At 35.3% G+C, this 19,102-nt stretch overlaps 1 protein-coding gene across 5 annotated transcripts in view; it reads left to right on the forward strand.

Annotated features, from left to right (window-relative positions):
- Positions 1 to 19,102, forward strand: part of LOC127867407 (lipopolysaccharide-induced tumor necrosis factor-alpha factor homolog) — a 191,717-nt gene that overhangs the window by 84,161 nt on the left and 88,454 nt on the right. Inside the window, exons 2-6 of one of the 5 annotated variants that reach the window (XM_052408532.1) lie at positions 785 to 842; positions 6,818 to 6,844; positions 9,365 to 9,388; positions 13,463 to 13,483; positions 14,798 to 14,818. The exons of 1 other annotated variant lie outside the window; for it this stretch is intronic. In XM_052408532.1, coding sequence (XP_052264492.1) covers positions 791 to 842; positions 6,818 to 6,844; positions 9,365 to 9,388; positions 13,463 to 13,483; positions 14,798 to 14,818 — 145 coding nt within the window. In that variant the 5' untranslated portion in view covers positions 785 to 790. The remainder of the gene's footprint in view (positions 1 to 784; positions 843 to 6,817; positions 6,845 to 9,364; positions 9,389 to 13,462; positions 13,484 to 14,797; positions 14,819 to 19,102) is intronic. 3 more of the 5 variants (XM_052408528.1, XM_052408530.1, XM_052408529.1) reach the window with 3 other exon arrangements.

Below are 19,102 nucleotides of genomic sequence, written 5' to 3' on the forward strand. Positions count from 1 at the left end.
GACTACCAAGATTAGTGTCATCTTATTTCCCCAGCACGATTTTTTCGCAACCGCGTATTACATGTATTACAAACATTACAAACAAATCGGATGCTTTTTTTTCAAAACCAGAAATGGACGAATTTCAGTGCTGACAAAATAGTCATTTTTTAAAAAAGGACGAAATTTCGTGCTGACGAAAATAAATGGTTTCACAGTATTGAATATAGCAACTTTATATTTGTCATGCATGTGTATCTCCTGGAGCTGAACATTTTGAGTGGTGGAAGGTGAAAATCAAAGTAATTCTTCAAGGTCAAATGTCAAATATTCCCTCCGTCCGAAAACTTTAACATTGGCCATAACTTTTTAAATATTGAAGATAGCAACTTGATATTTGGCAATCATGTGTATCTCATAGAGCTGCACATTTTGAGTGGTGAACGGTCAAGGTCATCCTTCAAGGTCAAAGGTCAAATTTTGCAATATTGAAGATAGCAACTAGATGTTTAAAATGCATGCATATCTCATGGAGCTGCACATTTTTGAGTGTTGAAAGGTGAAGGTCATCCTGTCAAGGTCAAAGGTCAAATTTTGCAATATTGAAGATAGCAACTAGATATTTAAAATGAATGCGTATCTCATGGAGCTGCACATTTTTTAGTGGTGAAAGGTCAAGGTCATCCTTCAGGGTCAACGGTCAAATTATGGCTTCAAAGCGGCACAATAGGAGGCATTGTGTTTCTGACAAACACATCTCTTCTTTTATAAGCATTACAATGATTACATGTTACATCTATTTCAGTACAAGATGTCAGCCCCACCACCATATCCCGGTAACGAGAAGGGAATGCCTCCTCCAAGTATGTTTATAATAGTGGAGCCTTGTTCTGGGAAATCTGGGCTCAATGCATGTGCGTGTTGTCCCAGATAAGCCTGTATAGTCTGGAAAAGTTAATCAGGGACATCATTGTCCGCTTTTATTGAATTTTACGTTTAAAGGAAGTCTACAAAGCAAAAATCCACTAAAGTAAAAGAAATAATCCACTTAAGCTGAAAGTATTATCTCAGATAAGCCTGTGCAGACTTCACAGGCATATCTGGGATGACACTTCATGCACATGCATTAAACCCCATTTTCCCAGAGTGAGGTTAAAATACTTAAAGATGCTCTTTATTTACATGTAAGAGCGGTTCCATGATTAAATCCTGTCTTTATACTGACATGTGTATAAAAGCTGTATTGATAAATTTTATCTTTGTATCTTTCTTCTCACTCAGAAGGTGTATGTTAATATTATAGTGCTTCATTTCTATGTATCTATGACAACAAATGCAAATAAATCAATAACAGAATGATGTTGTTTACATTGAAATTTCCTGAAATAACTTATGTTGCTAATGCATGCAGGTTTGTCATTGACAGACTTGTAACTATAGAAGACAAGCTGACAGTGGGAAGAAGACATCAAACATAACATGATTTTGCTTACATATTTTGTATGCTTTTTATGCCCCCGGATCGAATGATCGGGGGCATATTGTTTTTGGCCTGTCTGTCATTCTGTCCCAAAACTTTAACCATGGTTAAAGTTTTGCAATAACTTTTGTAATATTGAAGATAGCAACTTGATATTTGGCATGCATGTGTATCTGATGAAGCTGCACATTTTAGTGGTGAAAGGTCAATGTCAGGGACATTCTTTAAGGTTAAAAGTAAAAAATACAATCCAAGGGAAGTAATAAGCTTTAAAAGGGAGATATTTTCTAAACCTGCCAAATGATATATTGAAATATTATTTCAAAGCGGCGCAATAGGGTGCATTGTGTTTCTGACAAACAAATCTGTTGTTTTTTATGCCTTTGTATCGTTAGATCGGGGGTATATTGTTTTTGTCCAGTCTGTCTGTCTGTCATTCTGTCCAAAACTTTAACCTTGGTTAAATTCTGATAACTGTTGCAAAATTTAACATACCGACTTGATATTTACCATGCATGTGTATCTCATGGAGCTGCTTATTTTGAGTGGTGAAAAGTCGAGATCAATGTCATCCTTCAAGGTCAAAGGTCAAATATCACTGTATTTTTCTTTCCTAAAACTTTAACCTTTGTTAAAGTTTTATCATAACTTTTTTAATATTGACCACAGCAACTTCATATTTGGCATGCATGTGTATCTCGTGGAGCTGCACATTTTGAATGGTGAAAGGTCAAGGTCACCCTTCAAGGTCAAAGGTCAAAAATAAAAAAATAATTCATTTCTCCTATGAATCTATTACTTTTCGTGAAGCTGCACATTTTGAGTGGTGAAAGGTCAAGGTCAACCTTCAAGGTCAAAGGTCAAAATATAAAAAACATAAATTTTCATAACTTTTTAAATATTAAACACAGCAACTTCATATTTGGCATGCATGTGTATCTCGTAGAGCTAAACATTTTGAGTGGTGAAAGGTCAAGGTCATCCTTCAAGGTCAAAGGTGAAAAAATAGCGGCGGATTAGTGGGCATTGTGTTTCTGACAAACACATCTCTTATTACATAGCACTCTGCTTGTCATTTTGTTTATACATTTGTTTTATTCTACCTACATGTATACTAAGTAAAGATTTATAAACAATATACATGTATCCATAAAAAATGCATGTGTCTTCAATCGTTGTTCTGTAAAATGTGTTTATACATGCACAAACAAAGTTTCTTTGTTGCTGGAAAGTGTTAACCCGGTAGTTAAATAGCAATTTTACCTGTTTTTCTGTTCAAAGTACATGTTAATGGCCCAGTTCTTTATACTGTTATCTTTATTCTGTATTGCACTTATTCTTAAGCTATTGGTTATTTTGCCTCATTCATTATTTCAAATTTCAAATCTGCAGTTGAAATATTGATATAAGATTTAAAAAACTGTGATGGTCTATTCTTATTTCACATAATGAGGCAGTTCACCATTATGGATTCATCTGTGAATTGGTTTTTATGAACCAGGATATTAATTACATGTAGTTATTCCGGTTTGAATCAGATTCTTATGGGCGTTCATCATTTGAAGTACTGAAATCATGTCCCTAAATGAGGTAGTCTACGTCAGTATTTGTGATATCATCTTGAATGGTTCATTGATATTGTGAGTGACTTAGAAGGAAGTACGCTGGCACGTCATATTAGTTCATTCTTTTGCATTTAACCTAATTCAATACAGTGTTCTTTTGTCAATATTTGACACTCCATGTTTTATTACGAAGCGTATGTATTTAAATTGAATATGTGATTAGTAGAACATTTATTGATTTTGTCTTATCGGTTCACCATGCTTTAAGTGATTGAGAATGAATTGATAACATTGGAACTGCTTGTGGTAATATGTTCATACAACATCAAGTTCATTTATTGATCACTTGAGCACAAAGTGCTCAATGAAAACTGTTTTGGTAACGGTACATGTATGTCTGATGTCAGCTATTGCGTGTCATTTGCTGTTTGATTGTCACACTTTACCTCAAATAGAAGCAATTTTTTAGCTCGACTATTATATATGAAATATATATAGAGGAGCTATCCTACTCACCCCGGCGTAGGCGTAAGCATGCAAATGTTAAAGTTTTCGTACTACGCCAATTATTTTCATTGTCCCTTGACAAATTGCTTTCATATTTTTGCATACTTGTTAACCAACATGACCCCAACCTGTAAACAAGAGCAGACAACTCTATCAAGCATTTTGTCATAATTATGGCCCCTTTTCCACTTAGAATATGCAGCAAATGTTAAAGTTTGCGTACTACCCCATGTATTTTCATTGTCCCTTGACATATTGCTTTCATATTTTTCATTCTTGTTTACCAACATCACCCCAACCTATAAACAAGAGCAGACAACTCTATCAAGCATTTTGTCACAATGATTGCCCCTTTTATACTTAGAATATGCATATTATTGATAAATCTATGTTAAAGTTTGCGTACTTCCCCATATATTTCTTATATCCTTTGACATATTGCTTTTATATGTTGCATACTTGTTTACCAACATGACCCCAACCTATAAACAAGAGCAGACCACTGTATCAAGCATTTTGACATAATAATGGCCCCTTTTACACTTAGATAATTGAACATTTTGCTTAAATTGCAATAACTTCTTTATTTCTGATCACATTTTATTATTACTTTGACAAAACAACACTTACCTGAATACCAATGGATTCCACCCAAACAATACCCCACGCCTCTACCCAGAATCCCTCCCCCCCCCCCCAATTTTTTTTTTAAACATCATCTTATAAATTACCCCACTCCACATTATACCCCCCTCTCACCCCGCACCCCTCCCCCCCAAAAAAATTGTTTTTTTTCCTTTTTTTATTTTTGAAAGATCGTCTAATAAATGACCACACCCCACATTATACCCCCCTCTTAACCCCCCACCCCCCCCCCCCCAAAAAAAAAAATGTTTTTCCTTTTTTTATTTTTTTAAGATTATCTAATAAATTATTGAATATGAACAATTTCCCCATGATGGCTTACATTATACTGTCAAGCACTCGAATAGTCGAGCGCATGCGCTGTCCTCTGACAGCTCTTGTTTCATCCAATCTAGTTTAGTTTCATCCTATTCATTCTAGCTCAATTGCATTGAAAGTACTTATTAATTATTTTAAAAGCTCTCAAGTCCTTTTCCTGGGCCTAGAAACAGTACTTGGTGTCTTATTGGATAACTTAAGCATGCTCCCACAGTGGGGATTGAACCCTTGACCTCCTGTTCACTAGGCGGACATCATAACCATTATATCACGGCGACCCCAGAATGGTTATCTTGACAATGTTAAGGCAGAGTTCGAATCTCTGTCAATTGTGACCAAAACTGAGCATTTAAGGTCAAAGGTGAGAAAAAATTTGTTACAACTGCAGTCTTCATTTATGACACAATCTTGATAAAACTTTACCAAAATGTGTATTTTGAAAATGTCAAGACTTAGTTTGAATCTGAGTCAGAAGTGTCCAAAAATAAGTCACAAGATCAAATATTAAAAAAATATTGTACCCACTGTAGAGGCCACATATTTGACTAAGACTTAATGAAACTTGGTCAAAATATTTATCTTGATGGTATCTGAACTGAAGTTTAATCTGGGTCACATGCGTCCAAAAACAAGGTCACCTGTTTATTTATATGTTAGAAAAACCTTGCCAAACTTGTACATGTCTTATTTATGACCATTTTAGACATTGTTCAGAATGTTCATCTTAACAATATATAAGCATAGTTTGGATATGGGTCACATAGGTCCCAAAGCAACATTGAATCTAAGAAAAACCTTGGTACAACTTTAGATACCACATGTACGACTCAATCTTGATGATACTTGGTTAGAATGATTGTCTTGACTATATCAACTAGGAATTCAAGTCTAGACTATGTGTGTCTAAAAACTAGGTCACATTGATAAATCTTGGATAAGCCTTGTAACTACTCTAAGGAGCCATATTCATTTCTTAATCTTAATGAAACTTTGACAGAATGTTTGCTTTACACTGTTTAGGCCGAATCTGAAATAGGGTCACATGCATCAAAAAAGGTCAACAGGCCATATGGTAGAAAAATCTTGTTATGATTAGTACGACTTATACCAGAGGCCTTATATATGACATAATGTTGATGAAACTTGATAATAATGTTTACCTTAACAAAAGGTTGACTGAGTTTGATTCTAAGTACTGTAATATTCATGCAAAAACCAGGTCATGTTCTAACATAAGAAAAGCCTTACTAACCACTATAGAGGCCGCATTGTGCCACAATCTTGATGAAACTTGTTCAGAATCAGTGTTAATCTTGTCAATATCTAGGGCCAGTTAGAAATATGGATCACATGTGTTAATTAACTAGATCACGGAGTCAAATCTTAAAAAACCTTGTTAACACTCTAGAAGACACATTTACTCAATTTTGATGAAATGTTATCTTGACAATATCAAAGCCATGATTGAATCTGGATCACATGGGGTAAACAAACTAGGTAATCAGGTCAAGTCTTCGACTATTGGTGTATCTTGAACTCAGTTGAGGGTTACATTTGTTAAAGTTCGTCAATATGTACTCAAGTAAGACCATAGTCTTTAACATTAAAAATTGTATTCTCAGATTAGCCTGTTCAGTCTGCATGTGGCTAATCAACTATAACTTTTTCCGTTTTAACTGTGGGTTTTTTTTTGTTAAGAAGAGACGTCAAACAAAAATTACAACATAAGCAAAAGTATAAACCCTAATTTGCCTGTGTGCAGGTTAATTCTGGAACAACTATTAACGCTCATTTAACCCTTTACCACTTAGAAACTTTAAAATCTCCATCAATCTCCATCCATGTATATAACATTTAAACACTATATTTACAAAAAGTATGACAGATGAGTCACTTACCGGTAAAGACTTGTTATTTCCCTTGTTATTTTAAGCAGGGTCTATGAGTATCTTCTTCAACATTTCCTATAAATAGTTAAAATTTTCCCAATATTTTTGTGATATCAGGTTTTGACTGCACTTATAGTAAAGACAACATATAAGCAAGGCCATTAAAATCCATTTATGCCTAGTGTCTGGAAAAAATGCCATGGCGTCTCATCTGGGTCTACGCTGTTTGCTTAAAGGAATTTCTGTAAGAAATATTCTAAATATAGAAATAAATATACTCAACATCCCTAATTTTGGAAATAAATAGATCCAATTTAGAAGGATGAGAGAGTCCACTAGGCATAAATGGGTTAACTTTGCTTCTGAGTGAGAAAGCGTAAACCCTTTTTTCACAGAGCACAGCTTATTTATACATGTTCTCATGTTCATTTCAGACCCTGCATACCCCCAACAGGCCCCAGGTAATGGAAGTTTATGAAACTATTAATAATGTGTAAATGAGTATATTTGAATTAACCACAAATATGGTATGAAAGTCATTATGGGTTTGCTTCAACTAACCTAGTCATGAGCCATTTATGATATAAAGCTTGTATTTAAAAAGGTATTAAGTATTGCTGCTTTAAAGTACTGATGTTATGAATGTGGCTATAATAGTTATGTTGTCATATTACTGCCGTTTCCTTTCAGGGCTTTCCACAGGACATTTAACGATCCCTCGCCGGGGCGCTTGAATTTCGAAATCAGAGTCCCCGGGGCGCTTGAAATTTTCTGATCAGTGTATTTTTCAGTAAAAGATAATGGAGATCGTAAAACAAAATCAAGGTTTCTCTATCAGTGTATCAATATTTCCTGTTTTAAAAGAGCACTCGGTACCTACTTTCACACGTAATCGCTATAAACACCACATGGGGTAATGGATAATCCACTGATGGGACTCGTGTATCGATTATTCTAGCCACATTACACAATCATTTAAATGCTGACAAGGATGTATCAGGTAACTCTCCAGTTGTCAAACTGTGATGTTCATGGTCCAATCGGTTACGCGAATGCTTATTAGGGCGGGGTTAACTATCGACCATTATTTTTTATTGACGTCGGGCACGAAGTAAGAGTTTATCACAGCTTGATTTGCAAGAAGTTCAAACCATTTACGTAATATAAAACCCGTAACTAGTACAGTACAGTATATTAAAGACGGTTTCGGGCATCATCATCACAACTTTTTACTGTGAACAAGTGTTACCTATGACTCATAATTAATACGAGAAATTAATTGCAAGTGGTAAACAATAAATTACTTATAGCGAGTAAGATGTGCAAATAACTCCCGGTAACAATTATGCGATATAACAATTTTATTCCAGTACATGTATATTTCATCATGTCCATTTATAGAACTGATTCACTTCGTTTTTCTGACATTTATTTGACACGTTATGCGCTTTAACAAATTTTCGTTGAATTTTTTACGCACACTTGTAAATGTTTCGTCCGATAATCGATACTTAGAAGACTGATAATGGAAACCGGACGTAATCCTCGTGGACAACGTAAATTTCATGCATAATTCCGTCAAAACATTTATTCGACCCGTAAAGTGTTTAAACAAATTATCGTTGAATTCATAACGCAACTGTTAATATTTTAAATCTCAAATGGGAATAATTAAATTTGTAATCCGAAACCCATTCCTGTAAGTCGATGTTAACGCGTTTTTAATCCGAAACACACTTCCGAATGTAAATGTTACCGCAACATTAAAATATTCTTGCTTCAAATTAGCAGTGCAAATTTATTTTGTGTCGAATCTTTTTTCGATTGAAAAGAGCGCGAAAATTATGCAGCATGTACAACGTCGCGTCATGTGTATTGTGCGTGTATTGAGCGTTTTAACAAGAACACAACACGTCAGGGGATTGACACATGTTCAGAAGCAATTTTTCATCAAATCTATGAATAGTCACTTAACATTTATTTGATACTATAGAAAAATGGAAAGGTTTGTGTTAAATAAATAATTGAGAGCTTTTATCGTAAATATTTACCAGAAAGTGATTTATAAAAAACGGAATAAACGGGATAATCGGGTAATAAATAGAAACTTGAAAAGTAGTAAGTATACAGTAATAGAGTCGGGTTGAAACGGATGCATTGGGGAATTGTTCAAGATGGGATTTTACTATATGTGCGGTAAAGTTTTAAAACAATTTAACAATAACAATATATATATATATATATATATATATATCATTTTTTAAATGACTAGGGCATTTTCTTGAAATTTGATTTGGTGCATCATAGCACACCAAATGACGTCTTTTGGCCCTGTTTTTCTTTGAGTTATAACGCACCACAGACAGTGAATTGACACGTTAAATTAAAAAAAAAATGTTGGGAGGGGACACCCCGAACCACCCCTATCAGCCCCGGGGCGCCTGACAAACATCCTGTGGAAAGCACTGAAGGACTAACATTCAATCATGAAAAATGTTTGTTTTATATTTCCACAAATAAAATGAAATACAATCTTCCTTCATGTAATGCTTTTGGACAAGGAATGTTAACAGCTTTGCAAGATTAGCTTGAGGGTTATACTTGATTGTGTATTCATGTTATGAATGTATGTCATAATTGCACAGTTTCACTAACTGCTTTTGTGGAAAAATGTTCTTTACTTGTTATTTACTTAATTATATCTATGTATGGGCCATGCTCTATGATAATGGGGTTTAACGCATGAGCGTAGAGTGTAGGCCCAGATTAGCCTGTGCAGTCAGCACAGGCTAATCAGGGAGGACACTATGCTTTTATTGTATTTTTCATTTAAAGATAGTCTCTTCTTAGCAAGTCTTAGCAGTTCTTAGCGGACTGCACAGGCTAATCGGGACGACACTTCACGCACATGCATGAAATCCCCTTTTCACAGAGCACAGCCCATACATATATTGATTGTTATAATTTTTTGTGTATAACAGGCCCTGCACAGTACAGTCAACCCGGTGAGTGAGATGTTTGTGGTAGTTCAAGGCTCGAAATTAACACTCGCACACTCGCAACGTGCGAGTGAAAAATACCGATTGCGAGTTTAGTTTTAAGCCACTAGTATTTTTTTGCGAGTAAAGAAATAGTGAAACAAGAAATATCTTTAAAAAAGATATACGGCATTGATAGTTCAATGAATGAGATCAAGGATAGCGAATGTCTTTCTGTGCAGTTCTTAGCTGCATCACACGCAGTACGGGATGTTACGCGGAGTTTTCGCGGCTTATTTTACATGATTACATATTGCTGGTCATAAACCTATAGAAACAAAACAGAAAACCAAAAGAAGAATGGAAGTGAAATTAAAAGATATGAGTCAACCGGCCACATGCGAAGTATCCGTATTTATAGGCGCGTTCTTCGAACAAACCTGTTTTAGTTGTTTGTCGTGCATTGCCATTTGAATCGATTATTAACAATATCGAGAATCATCGCGCTCGTGCTTAATACATTAGTCAATATGGTGGAATAATTATTGTTAAATTAATCAAAAATAATTTTTATCATTGTATTGTTGAAAACACATTAAGAATCTATTATTTACATACCATAATATTTCTGGTCTAAAGAAAATTCCAGGTCACCTAGTTCATGGATAGCGTCTTTATTATATAACAATTATTTTACTGGTCGCGAACTCCGGTGATGACCTGTATATAAACTCGATACCTCTCGGGTTGAAATGCAATCCATTAAAGTGAGGCCTCGCTTCCACTGCTCTTTATACTCTTACATGTTTACAAATATGAAAGTAAGCACTAAATATGAGAACATAGCCTTTAAGAAACGCTTTTGCGCTGGTAATTCTATGAAAATAAAAGGTGCACGCACAAACTGTATTGATGTCGAGAATTGAGTGTAAAACTGTTCTTTCTATTAAGCCTTTTCATTAGAGATAAAATTGTTTCATGCAGTAGAACAGTGTTACAAAAACACGGATATGTTTCCAATGTTCTGGTGGTATACTCAAAGCAGCCAATGGAATAAATGAAGTGTATTCATTCGTACCTAGCAGCGGGAAATATTATTTGAATTTTATTGGACACTTACACAGGTCAGGTAAGGTGAAAAGCTGGCTTAATACAACTACGCGGAAAAAAAGAGTAATATTGCTTCAATCGCTCGACGTCATGAACACTAAATCGTAGGTCAATTTATAGAACTGCTGAATACCCGTATGCTTAAGCGCGCACCTTTTATGTAGACTGATATACTTATAGTACAGATATGCGGATGGAATTGGTACAGAGAACGTGAAACAGCCGATTACTCACACGTGTTCATTGAACTTGAACAGGCATGGCGTCGAAGCGAAAAATAGCTAGTTTTTTGTTGCCCACAGACGGAAATAACAATACGGAAGATAAAGCAAAGTTAACCGTTGAGTTAAAAAAAAACAACGGAAATAAAAAGTGGAAAAAAGTACTTAATATAAAACTAAAACTTGCGAAAATGTTTTTGATTTTGCGAGTTAGTATTAAAGCTGCTCGCAATGTTTTGCAAGTAGAACAAAAAGTTAAATTCGAGCCCTGTAGTTTTGGTTGGTTTTTGTTATAAATTCTGATAATACTGCACATGTTTGAGTAAGATAACATGTTTTAGTTAGATTTTCCTTGAAATAAAAATTCAAGAAAGATACAGTGAAAAAATATGAAATTATTAAGTATATGGACGATTCTGTTGTTAGCTCGGCTGTTCTCGGAGAAAACCCGAGGTATTGTCATAGCCAGCTCGTTGTCCGCCGTCCGTGTCGCGCTAAAACCTTTACATTGGCTATAAAATCAAAATGCTTCCACCTACAACTTTGAAACTTCATATGTATATGCACCTTAATGAGTTCTACACACCACACCCATTTTGGGGTCACTAGGTCAAAGGTCACTGTGACCTCTAAAAAAAAATAATCTGACAAGCTTTCATTTATTAGCTCATCTATTTTTTGAAAAAAAATTATGAGCTATTGTCATCACCTTGGCGTCTGCGTCGGCGTTGGCGTCGGCGTCCGGTTAAGTTTTGCGTTTAGGTCCACTTTTCTCAAAAAGTATCAATGCTATTGCATTCAAACTTGGTACACTTACTTACTATCATGAGGGGACTGGGCAGGCAAAGTTAGATAACTCTGGCTTGCCTTTTGACAGAATTATGTGCCCTTTTTATACTTAAAAAATTGAAAATTTTGGGTAAGTTTTGCGTTTAGGTCCACTTTTCTCAGAAAGTATCAATGCTATTGCATTCAAACTTGGTACACCTACTTACTCTCATGAGGGGACTGGGCAGGCAAAGTTAGATAACTCTGGCGTGCATTTTTACAGAATAATGTGCCCTTTTTATACTTAGAAAATTGAAAATTTTGGTTAAGTTTTGTGTTTAGGTCCATTTTATTCCTTAAGTATCAAAGCTATTGCTTTCATACTTGCAACACTTACTAACTATCATAAGGGGACTGTGCATGCAAAGTAATGTAACTCTGACTGGCATTTTGACAGAATTATGTGCCCTTTTTATACTTAGAAAATTGAAAATTTGGTTAAGTTTTGTGTTTAGGTCCACTTTATTCCTACAGTATCAAAGCTATTGCTTTCATACTTGCAACACTTACTAACTATTATAAGGGGACTGTGTAGGAAAAGTTATGTAACTCTGACTGGCATTTGGACGGAATTATGTGCCCTTTTTATACTTAGAAAATTGAAAATTTGGTTAAGTTTTTTGGTCCACTTTACCCCTAAAGTATCATAGATATTGCTTTCATACTTGGAACACTCGCAAAGTATCATAAGGGTACAGTAAAAGGACAAGTTGCATAACTCTGGTTGTCATTTTTACGGAATTATGGCCCTTTTTTGACTTAGTAACTTTGAATATATGGTTAAATTTTGTGTTTCGATCCACTTTACTTCTTAAGTATCAAGGCTATTGCTTTCAAACTTCAAATACTTTCATGATATCATGAGGTTACTGTACCTGGCAAGTTGAATTTTACCTTGACCTTTGAATGACCTTGACTCTCAAGGTCAAATTATTAAATTATGCTAAAATTGCCATAACTTCTTTATTTATGATTAGATTTGATTGATACTTTGACAAAACTACTCTTACCTGACATACCACAATCGACTCCACCCAAACCATCCCTTGTGCCCTCCCCCCCCCCCCCTAATTTGTTTTTTTTTTTTTTTTAAGATCATCTCACAAATGACCACCACACCCTCACACTATACCCCCCCCCACCCCTAATTTTTTTTTTTAAACGGTTAAAAAACACAAATTTTTATTTTTATTATTTTATGTTTGAAATACCGTCCAACCATCGCACCCAAGAATCCCCCCCCCCCCCACTCCCCCCCCCACCCCCTTCACCCGAATTTTTTTTTCCGTTTTTTTTCGCATTTTTGGAAGAAAATGTAATAAATTCCACACACCCACACTATACACCCCTCTTCACTCCACCCCTCCCTCCTTTGTGATTGAAAATGAGAGTCCCTTCACCTTTAAAAAGAAAATAGATGAGCGGTCTGCACCCGCAAGGCGGTGCTCTTGTTCAAAACTGCATCCGCCGCCGAGCATCGGCACCGGTTATGCGGTGCTCTTTTTTTTACTAACATCTACCTTATATGTTATAACATTGTTGCTTGTTTTTATTGTTTGTCCTTTTTGTAAAAGGTTGTATATTGGTTGAACAACAACCAAAAAGCAGCTAATTAGACAGCATAGTTTGGAGGAACAAAAAATATGCTAATGCTGACAAGAATCAGCACATTATGAATGACATTGTCTCATTTATTTTGTATGATTTTCTATTTTATCTCTAACAGAGAATTAGAAACACATTAGCAAATTTGAGCAAACAGCGGTGCCAAAAATGTTACTAACATGCCTTTTGGAGACATTTACAGTAGTTCAGTAGGCTTCATTCTTAGCTCACCTAGGCAAAGTGCGAGTTATTTGCTCAGTCCTTACCATTCGTCCCTATAAATGATTGATTTATGAAACAAAACAAAAATCTTTAAAACAACTTTCTTGTTTATAAGGTTATGCACCCCAATATGGAGGTAAGGTTGACCGTTGTGTTCTTGGCATGCGTTGTTAGGTTCGAGCAATTGTTAATTATTACCTATGCGACAATGTCAGATTACCTTATAATTACACCTGCATGTATGAAGTATCAGTGTATGATAGTTTGTATTCCAGTGCTTTTCTTTAAGAAAAATATTAGGCTTGCTACGAACAGTAGCGCGTTTAAGCAGTACAATTGTGCGTTTTGCAGAAAAACAAAAATCTGAAATGTTTACACTGCATTTTAAAGTCTCCATCAATCTCCACCCATTAATGTAAAATTTTAACACTTAATTTCTAAAAAGTTTGACAGTTGAGTCAAAGACTTGTAATTTCACTTGTTATATTTAGCCGGTTCTATGATTATCTTCTTCAACATTTCCTATAAATAGTTTAAACACTTCCCAAAATTTGTGTGATATCAGATTTTAATCACTGATTTATTATAGTAAAGACAACATATAAACATATGTAAAAGGTGTAAACATGTTAACATTTGCAGCAGATATATATCGTATTATCCTCTGTACACCACGTCTTAAACCTTTGATGCGTATATGCGTGACTGCCTTGATAGGATATGTTTACAGATAAACAGTAACTAAAAGTCAGTTTCAATTTGGTTTTCAAATAAAAATGGGTACAAGAAGTGTATAGAACAGTAAAAAGGGCTTGTCAGGACCATAAATTGTGTACGATAGATTTTAAATATCTAGAAAAGAATGGTAATCCTATGAAAACAGCATGTTGCCTGTAAATCCGTTATACATGTCCCTAGCATAACAACAAAACATGAGCGGACATTTGTTTGAAAGTTTATGGATCCTCATTATTATGCAGATAAATGAGTTTCATGGGTCCAGTCTGTAAAAATGGGGTCCAAAGTATTTTGTGTTTATTTTTACTTCAAATTTGTTTTGTTATATGTTTCCATGGAATGTGTTGGGCAAATTTAAGCACAAACATTGTATAATGATCTGTTTCTGATGACACTTGATTCTTAAAACACAGACATGCACATAATTGTTGTCATGTTGTTTTGTACAAATAATGGTTCAGAGAGGTACTGATATTTTCTATTCGTTGCTTGCTCTGAAACTGTCAGTGACAGATCAATCATACATATAGGCATATTCCCTACAAACAAGTCATGTGGATATTGTGAAGCCATTTCGGGACCATTGATCTTTCAGAGAGTAATTGCCTAATATTCGTGTTCCCATGATTGCAATTTTGCTTTATGCTCCACTGTAAATGACTACCTTCCATAAAAAACACAACAATTATCAACTGTGTCTCTTGTTTATTAGGTTATGCACCCCAATACGGAGGTAAGATGGATTGTTGTGTCCTTGGAATGTGTTACTCAGTTTCAGTTCCTGTTTTATTAATACAAACGAAACAGTGTCAGATTACCTTATAATTACACCAGCTATATGGAGTACACAAATGTCAATTTATTTGTATTCTAGTGCTAACATAATGTTTAAGCTGTATTATAATGTGTTCAGCAGAGAAACACAAAGCTCAAATGTTTAAATGGTAATTTATAAGTCACCATCTGTGTTATTGATTTCCATTGGTGATATTTTCTTTATCTTAACAAATTCTTTGAAACTTGCTTTTAAAAGCTTGAAATTTAACTGGCTGTTGATAGGAGGTATCAGGAGTATTAAATTTGTGCATCATTTCCTATTAATACCTGGCACATTGCACTGTTTTATGATTTCCTTTTTATGTCCCCCACTATAGTAGTGGGGGACATATTGTTTTTGCCCTGTCTGTCTGTTGGTCTGTTGGTCCGTTGGTCTGTTTGCGCCAACTTTAACATTTTGCAATAACTTTTGCTATATTGAAGATAGCAACTTCATATTTGGCATGCATATGTATCTCATGAAGCTGCACATTTTGAGTGGTGAAAGGTCAAGGTCATCCTTCAAGGTCAGAGGTCAAATATATGTGGCCAAAATCGCTCATTTTATGAATACTTTTGCAATATTGAAGATAGCAACTTGATATTTGGCATGCATGTGTATCTCATGGAGCTGCACATTTTGAGTGATGGAAGGTCAAGGTCAAGGTCATCCTTCAAGGTCAGAGGTCAAATATATGTGGCCCAAATCGCTTATTTTATAAATACTTTTGCAATATTGAAGATAGCAACTTGATATTTGGCATGCATGTGCATCTCATGGAGCTGCACATTTTGAGTGGTGAAAGGTCAAGGTCATCCTTCAAGGTCAGAGGTCATATATATGTGGCCCAAATCGCTTATTTAATGAATTCTTTTGCAATATTGAAGATAGCAACTTGATATTTGGCATGCATGTGTATCTCATGGAGCTGCACATTTTGAGTGGTAAAAGGTCAAGGTCATCCTTCACAAGGTCAAGGTCATCCTTCAAGGTCAAACATCATATAGGGGGACATTGTGTTTCACAAACGCATCTTGTTTAACCACACTTTAATATGGCAAAGTTATCACATGAAGACTTTGAATAATTGCTGTTTGTTCTCTTTGAACACAATTTTACAGGAATAAAATATTTGATAATTAACTTGCGTCCCTTAAACAGACTATTTAAAGTTCAAAAGTTAATATTATGGCTATTATAAGTCGGTGATAAGACAATTTTTAAATTTTATAAATTTTATAATATTTACAAAAATGTATGATCGTTGTGTATCTGTGCCCCTAGCTTTATGGTTTAAGGCCATGATGCACTTATAGAACAATCGTAAAATGTGGGCATAATTAATTATTTTGGTGACTTTTTAATACGTTTATAACAGAAAAACTTGGATTGACACTTAGTTTACAGCTACTTGCATCAATTTCTTATAAAAAAGAGAGAACAGATCCAGTATTAACCCATTTATGCCCAGTGGACGCTCCCATCCTTCTAAATTGGATCAATATATTTCCAATAATAGGGATGTCTAGTATATTTATTTCTATATTTAGAATATTTCTTACAGAAATTCCTTTAAGCAAACTGTGCAGACCCAGATGAGACACCGCATCATGCTGGGTCTCATCTGGGTCTTCTCTGTTTGCTAAGGCCTTTTTTTCTGTACGCTAGGCATAAATGGGCTAATGAACAAAAATGAGACAGCTTCCATTTGATTCTTTTGTTTATTATTTTGGTATAAAACACATTAGGTTTTAGAGTATGAGATCAAAACCTTAAGAGCAAACAGTAGTTCTGAATAAAATAAGATGATAAATATTATTTGCACCATAGTGAAGTGATAATTACTAGTTATGGGTAACTTTATTCACATTAGGTTTGCTATGTAAACTATCACAGTAGTTAACAAGTGAGAATATACTGTTTTGCAGAGTTTTGAATTGTTCATACTCTTTAGTTTTAACGTGTACTTTTTGTTCTGTTTTCTAAACTAGCTGTCTATTTTGTATATAATTGTTTTTTCTTCTTATAGCACCATGTTAGTTTACTGCTGTTTTGTGTTTGTTGATGCTGCTGATAGTTTTAAGTCACCTAAGCTTGAAGCACTTTTTGTAAGCTATTGTGATCATGCTATGTCAGTCATCTTTAGACATGCATTTTGCATAGCATGTTGTTAAATTTTAGCTTTTAGCAGTCTTAAGGCCTCATTTTTAGCTCGGTTGATTTCGGCAAAAACCCGAGGTATTGTCATAGCCAGCTCGTCTTATCCTAAAACCTTTTGAACATTGGTTTTAAAATGAAAGTGCTTCCACCTACAACATTGAAACTTCATATGTAGCTGCACCTTGATGAGCTCTACACTCCACTCCCAGTTTTGGGTCACTAGGTCAAAGGTCAAGGTCACTGTGACCTTTAAAAATAAATTCTGACAAGCTTTAATTTATTCAAAACTGCACCCTGCAGCCGAGCGTTGTCACCCGTTATGTGGTGCTCTTGTTCATCTTATAATATGGAGACTTGGTTTGAATGTTTATCTTGACAATAGTAAGGCCAATTATAAGTCTGGGTCACGTAAGCCCCAAAACTAGGCCACTAGGTCATATATTTTAAACAACATTAACTTAAGTAACACTCTAGAGGCAGCATCTTAAGATACTTAGATATTGTTTATATAGGTTCTTATGTGATGATGAACAGTTACAGTGCTTTGCTGCCACTTTTAACCCTTTGCATGCTGGGAAATTAGTCGTCTGCAAAAATGTCGTCTGCTGAATTTCTAAAATAAGAATTTTCTTTGATTTTTTTTTCAAAGAATACTATCAGAATAGCAAACAGTTCGGATCCTAATGAGACGCCACGTTCTGTGGCGTCTCATCTGGATCCAAACTGTTTGCAAATGCCTTTAAAATTCGGTTTCAGCGCTAAGGGTTAAGTAATTGAAATGAAAGAGCAACATTGAACGAAAATTGTTGTGTCCATTACCAGCCATGAGAGAAAATACTTTGTATCACAATGTCCCAAATCACTTATAAATACATAATCTGTTATATCTTCAATATATTGACATTTTAAAAAGAGCAGAATGTACATAATGTACGTGTAGTACAAAATACATGATAAGTTATCATTGTGTCTATGTCATTGTAATCATTAATGACATGACTGTGTCTAATGTTATCTTAAACTTTAATAAGGTCGATATTTTTTTATTGTAACATTATTATGCCCCCCTTCAAAGAAGAGGGGGTATATTGCTTTGCTCATGTCAGTCGGTCTGTCGGTCGGTCCGTCCACCAGGTGGTTGTCAGATGATAACTCAAGAACGCTTGGGCCTAGGATCATGAAACTTCATAGGTGCATTGATCATGACTCGCAGATGACCCCTATTGATTTTGAGGTCACTAGGTCAAAGGTCAAGGTCACGGTGACCCGAAATAGTAAAATGGTTACCGGATGATAACTCAAGAACGCATACGCCTAGGATCATGAAACTTCATGGGTAGATTGATCATGACTTGCAGATGACCCCTATTGATTTTGAGGTCACTAGGTCAAAGGTCAAGGTCACGGTGACCCGAAACAGTAAAATGGTTTCCGGATGATAACTCAAGAACGCATACGCCTAGGATCATGAAACTTAATGGGTAGATTGATCATGACTCGCAGATGACCCCTATTGATTTTGAGGTCACTAGGTCAAAGGTCAAGGTCACGGTGACCCGAAATAGTAAAATGGTTTTCGGATGATAACTCAAGAACGCATACGCCTAGGATCATGAAACTTCATAGGTAGATTGATCGTGACTCGCAGATGACCCCTATTGATTTTGAGGTCACAAGGTCAAAGGTCAAGGTCATGGTGACCCTAAATAGTAAAATGATTTTCGGATGATAACTCAAGAACGCTTTTGCCTAGGATCATGACACTTCATAGGTACATTGATCGTGACTCGCAGATGACCCCTTTTAATTTTCAGGTCACTAGGTCAAAGGTCAAGGTCACAGTGACAAAAATCGTATTCACACAATGGCTGCCACTACAACGGACAGCCCATATGGGGGGCAGGCATGTTTTACAAACAGCCCTTGTTAAGTTGTTGATTTAAGTTAATACCTTACAGCAAGGAAAGCACATGTGTTTTTATACTTAAGAGTTGTAAAATGTTTTTATTTTCTGGAAAGATACACAATGACATTTTTAGG

Source organism: Dreissena polymorpha, chromosome 2, assembly GCF_020536995.1.
Source record: "Dreissena polymorpha isolate Duluth1 chromosome 2, UMN_Dpol_1.0, whole genome shotgun sequence".
In the NCBI taxonomy this organism is placed as follows: domain Eukaryota; kingdom Metazoa; phylum Mollusca; class Bivalvia; order Myida; family Dreissenidae; genus Dreissena; species Dreissena polymorpha.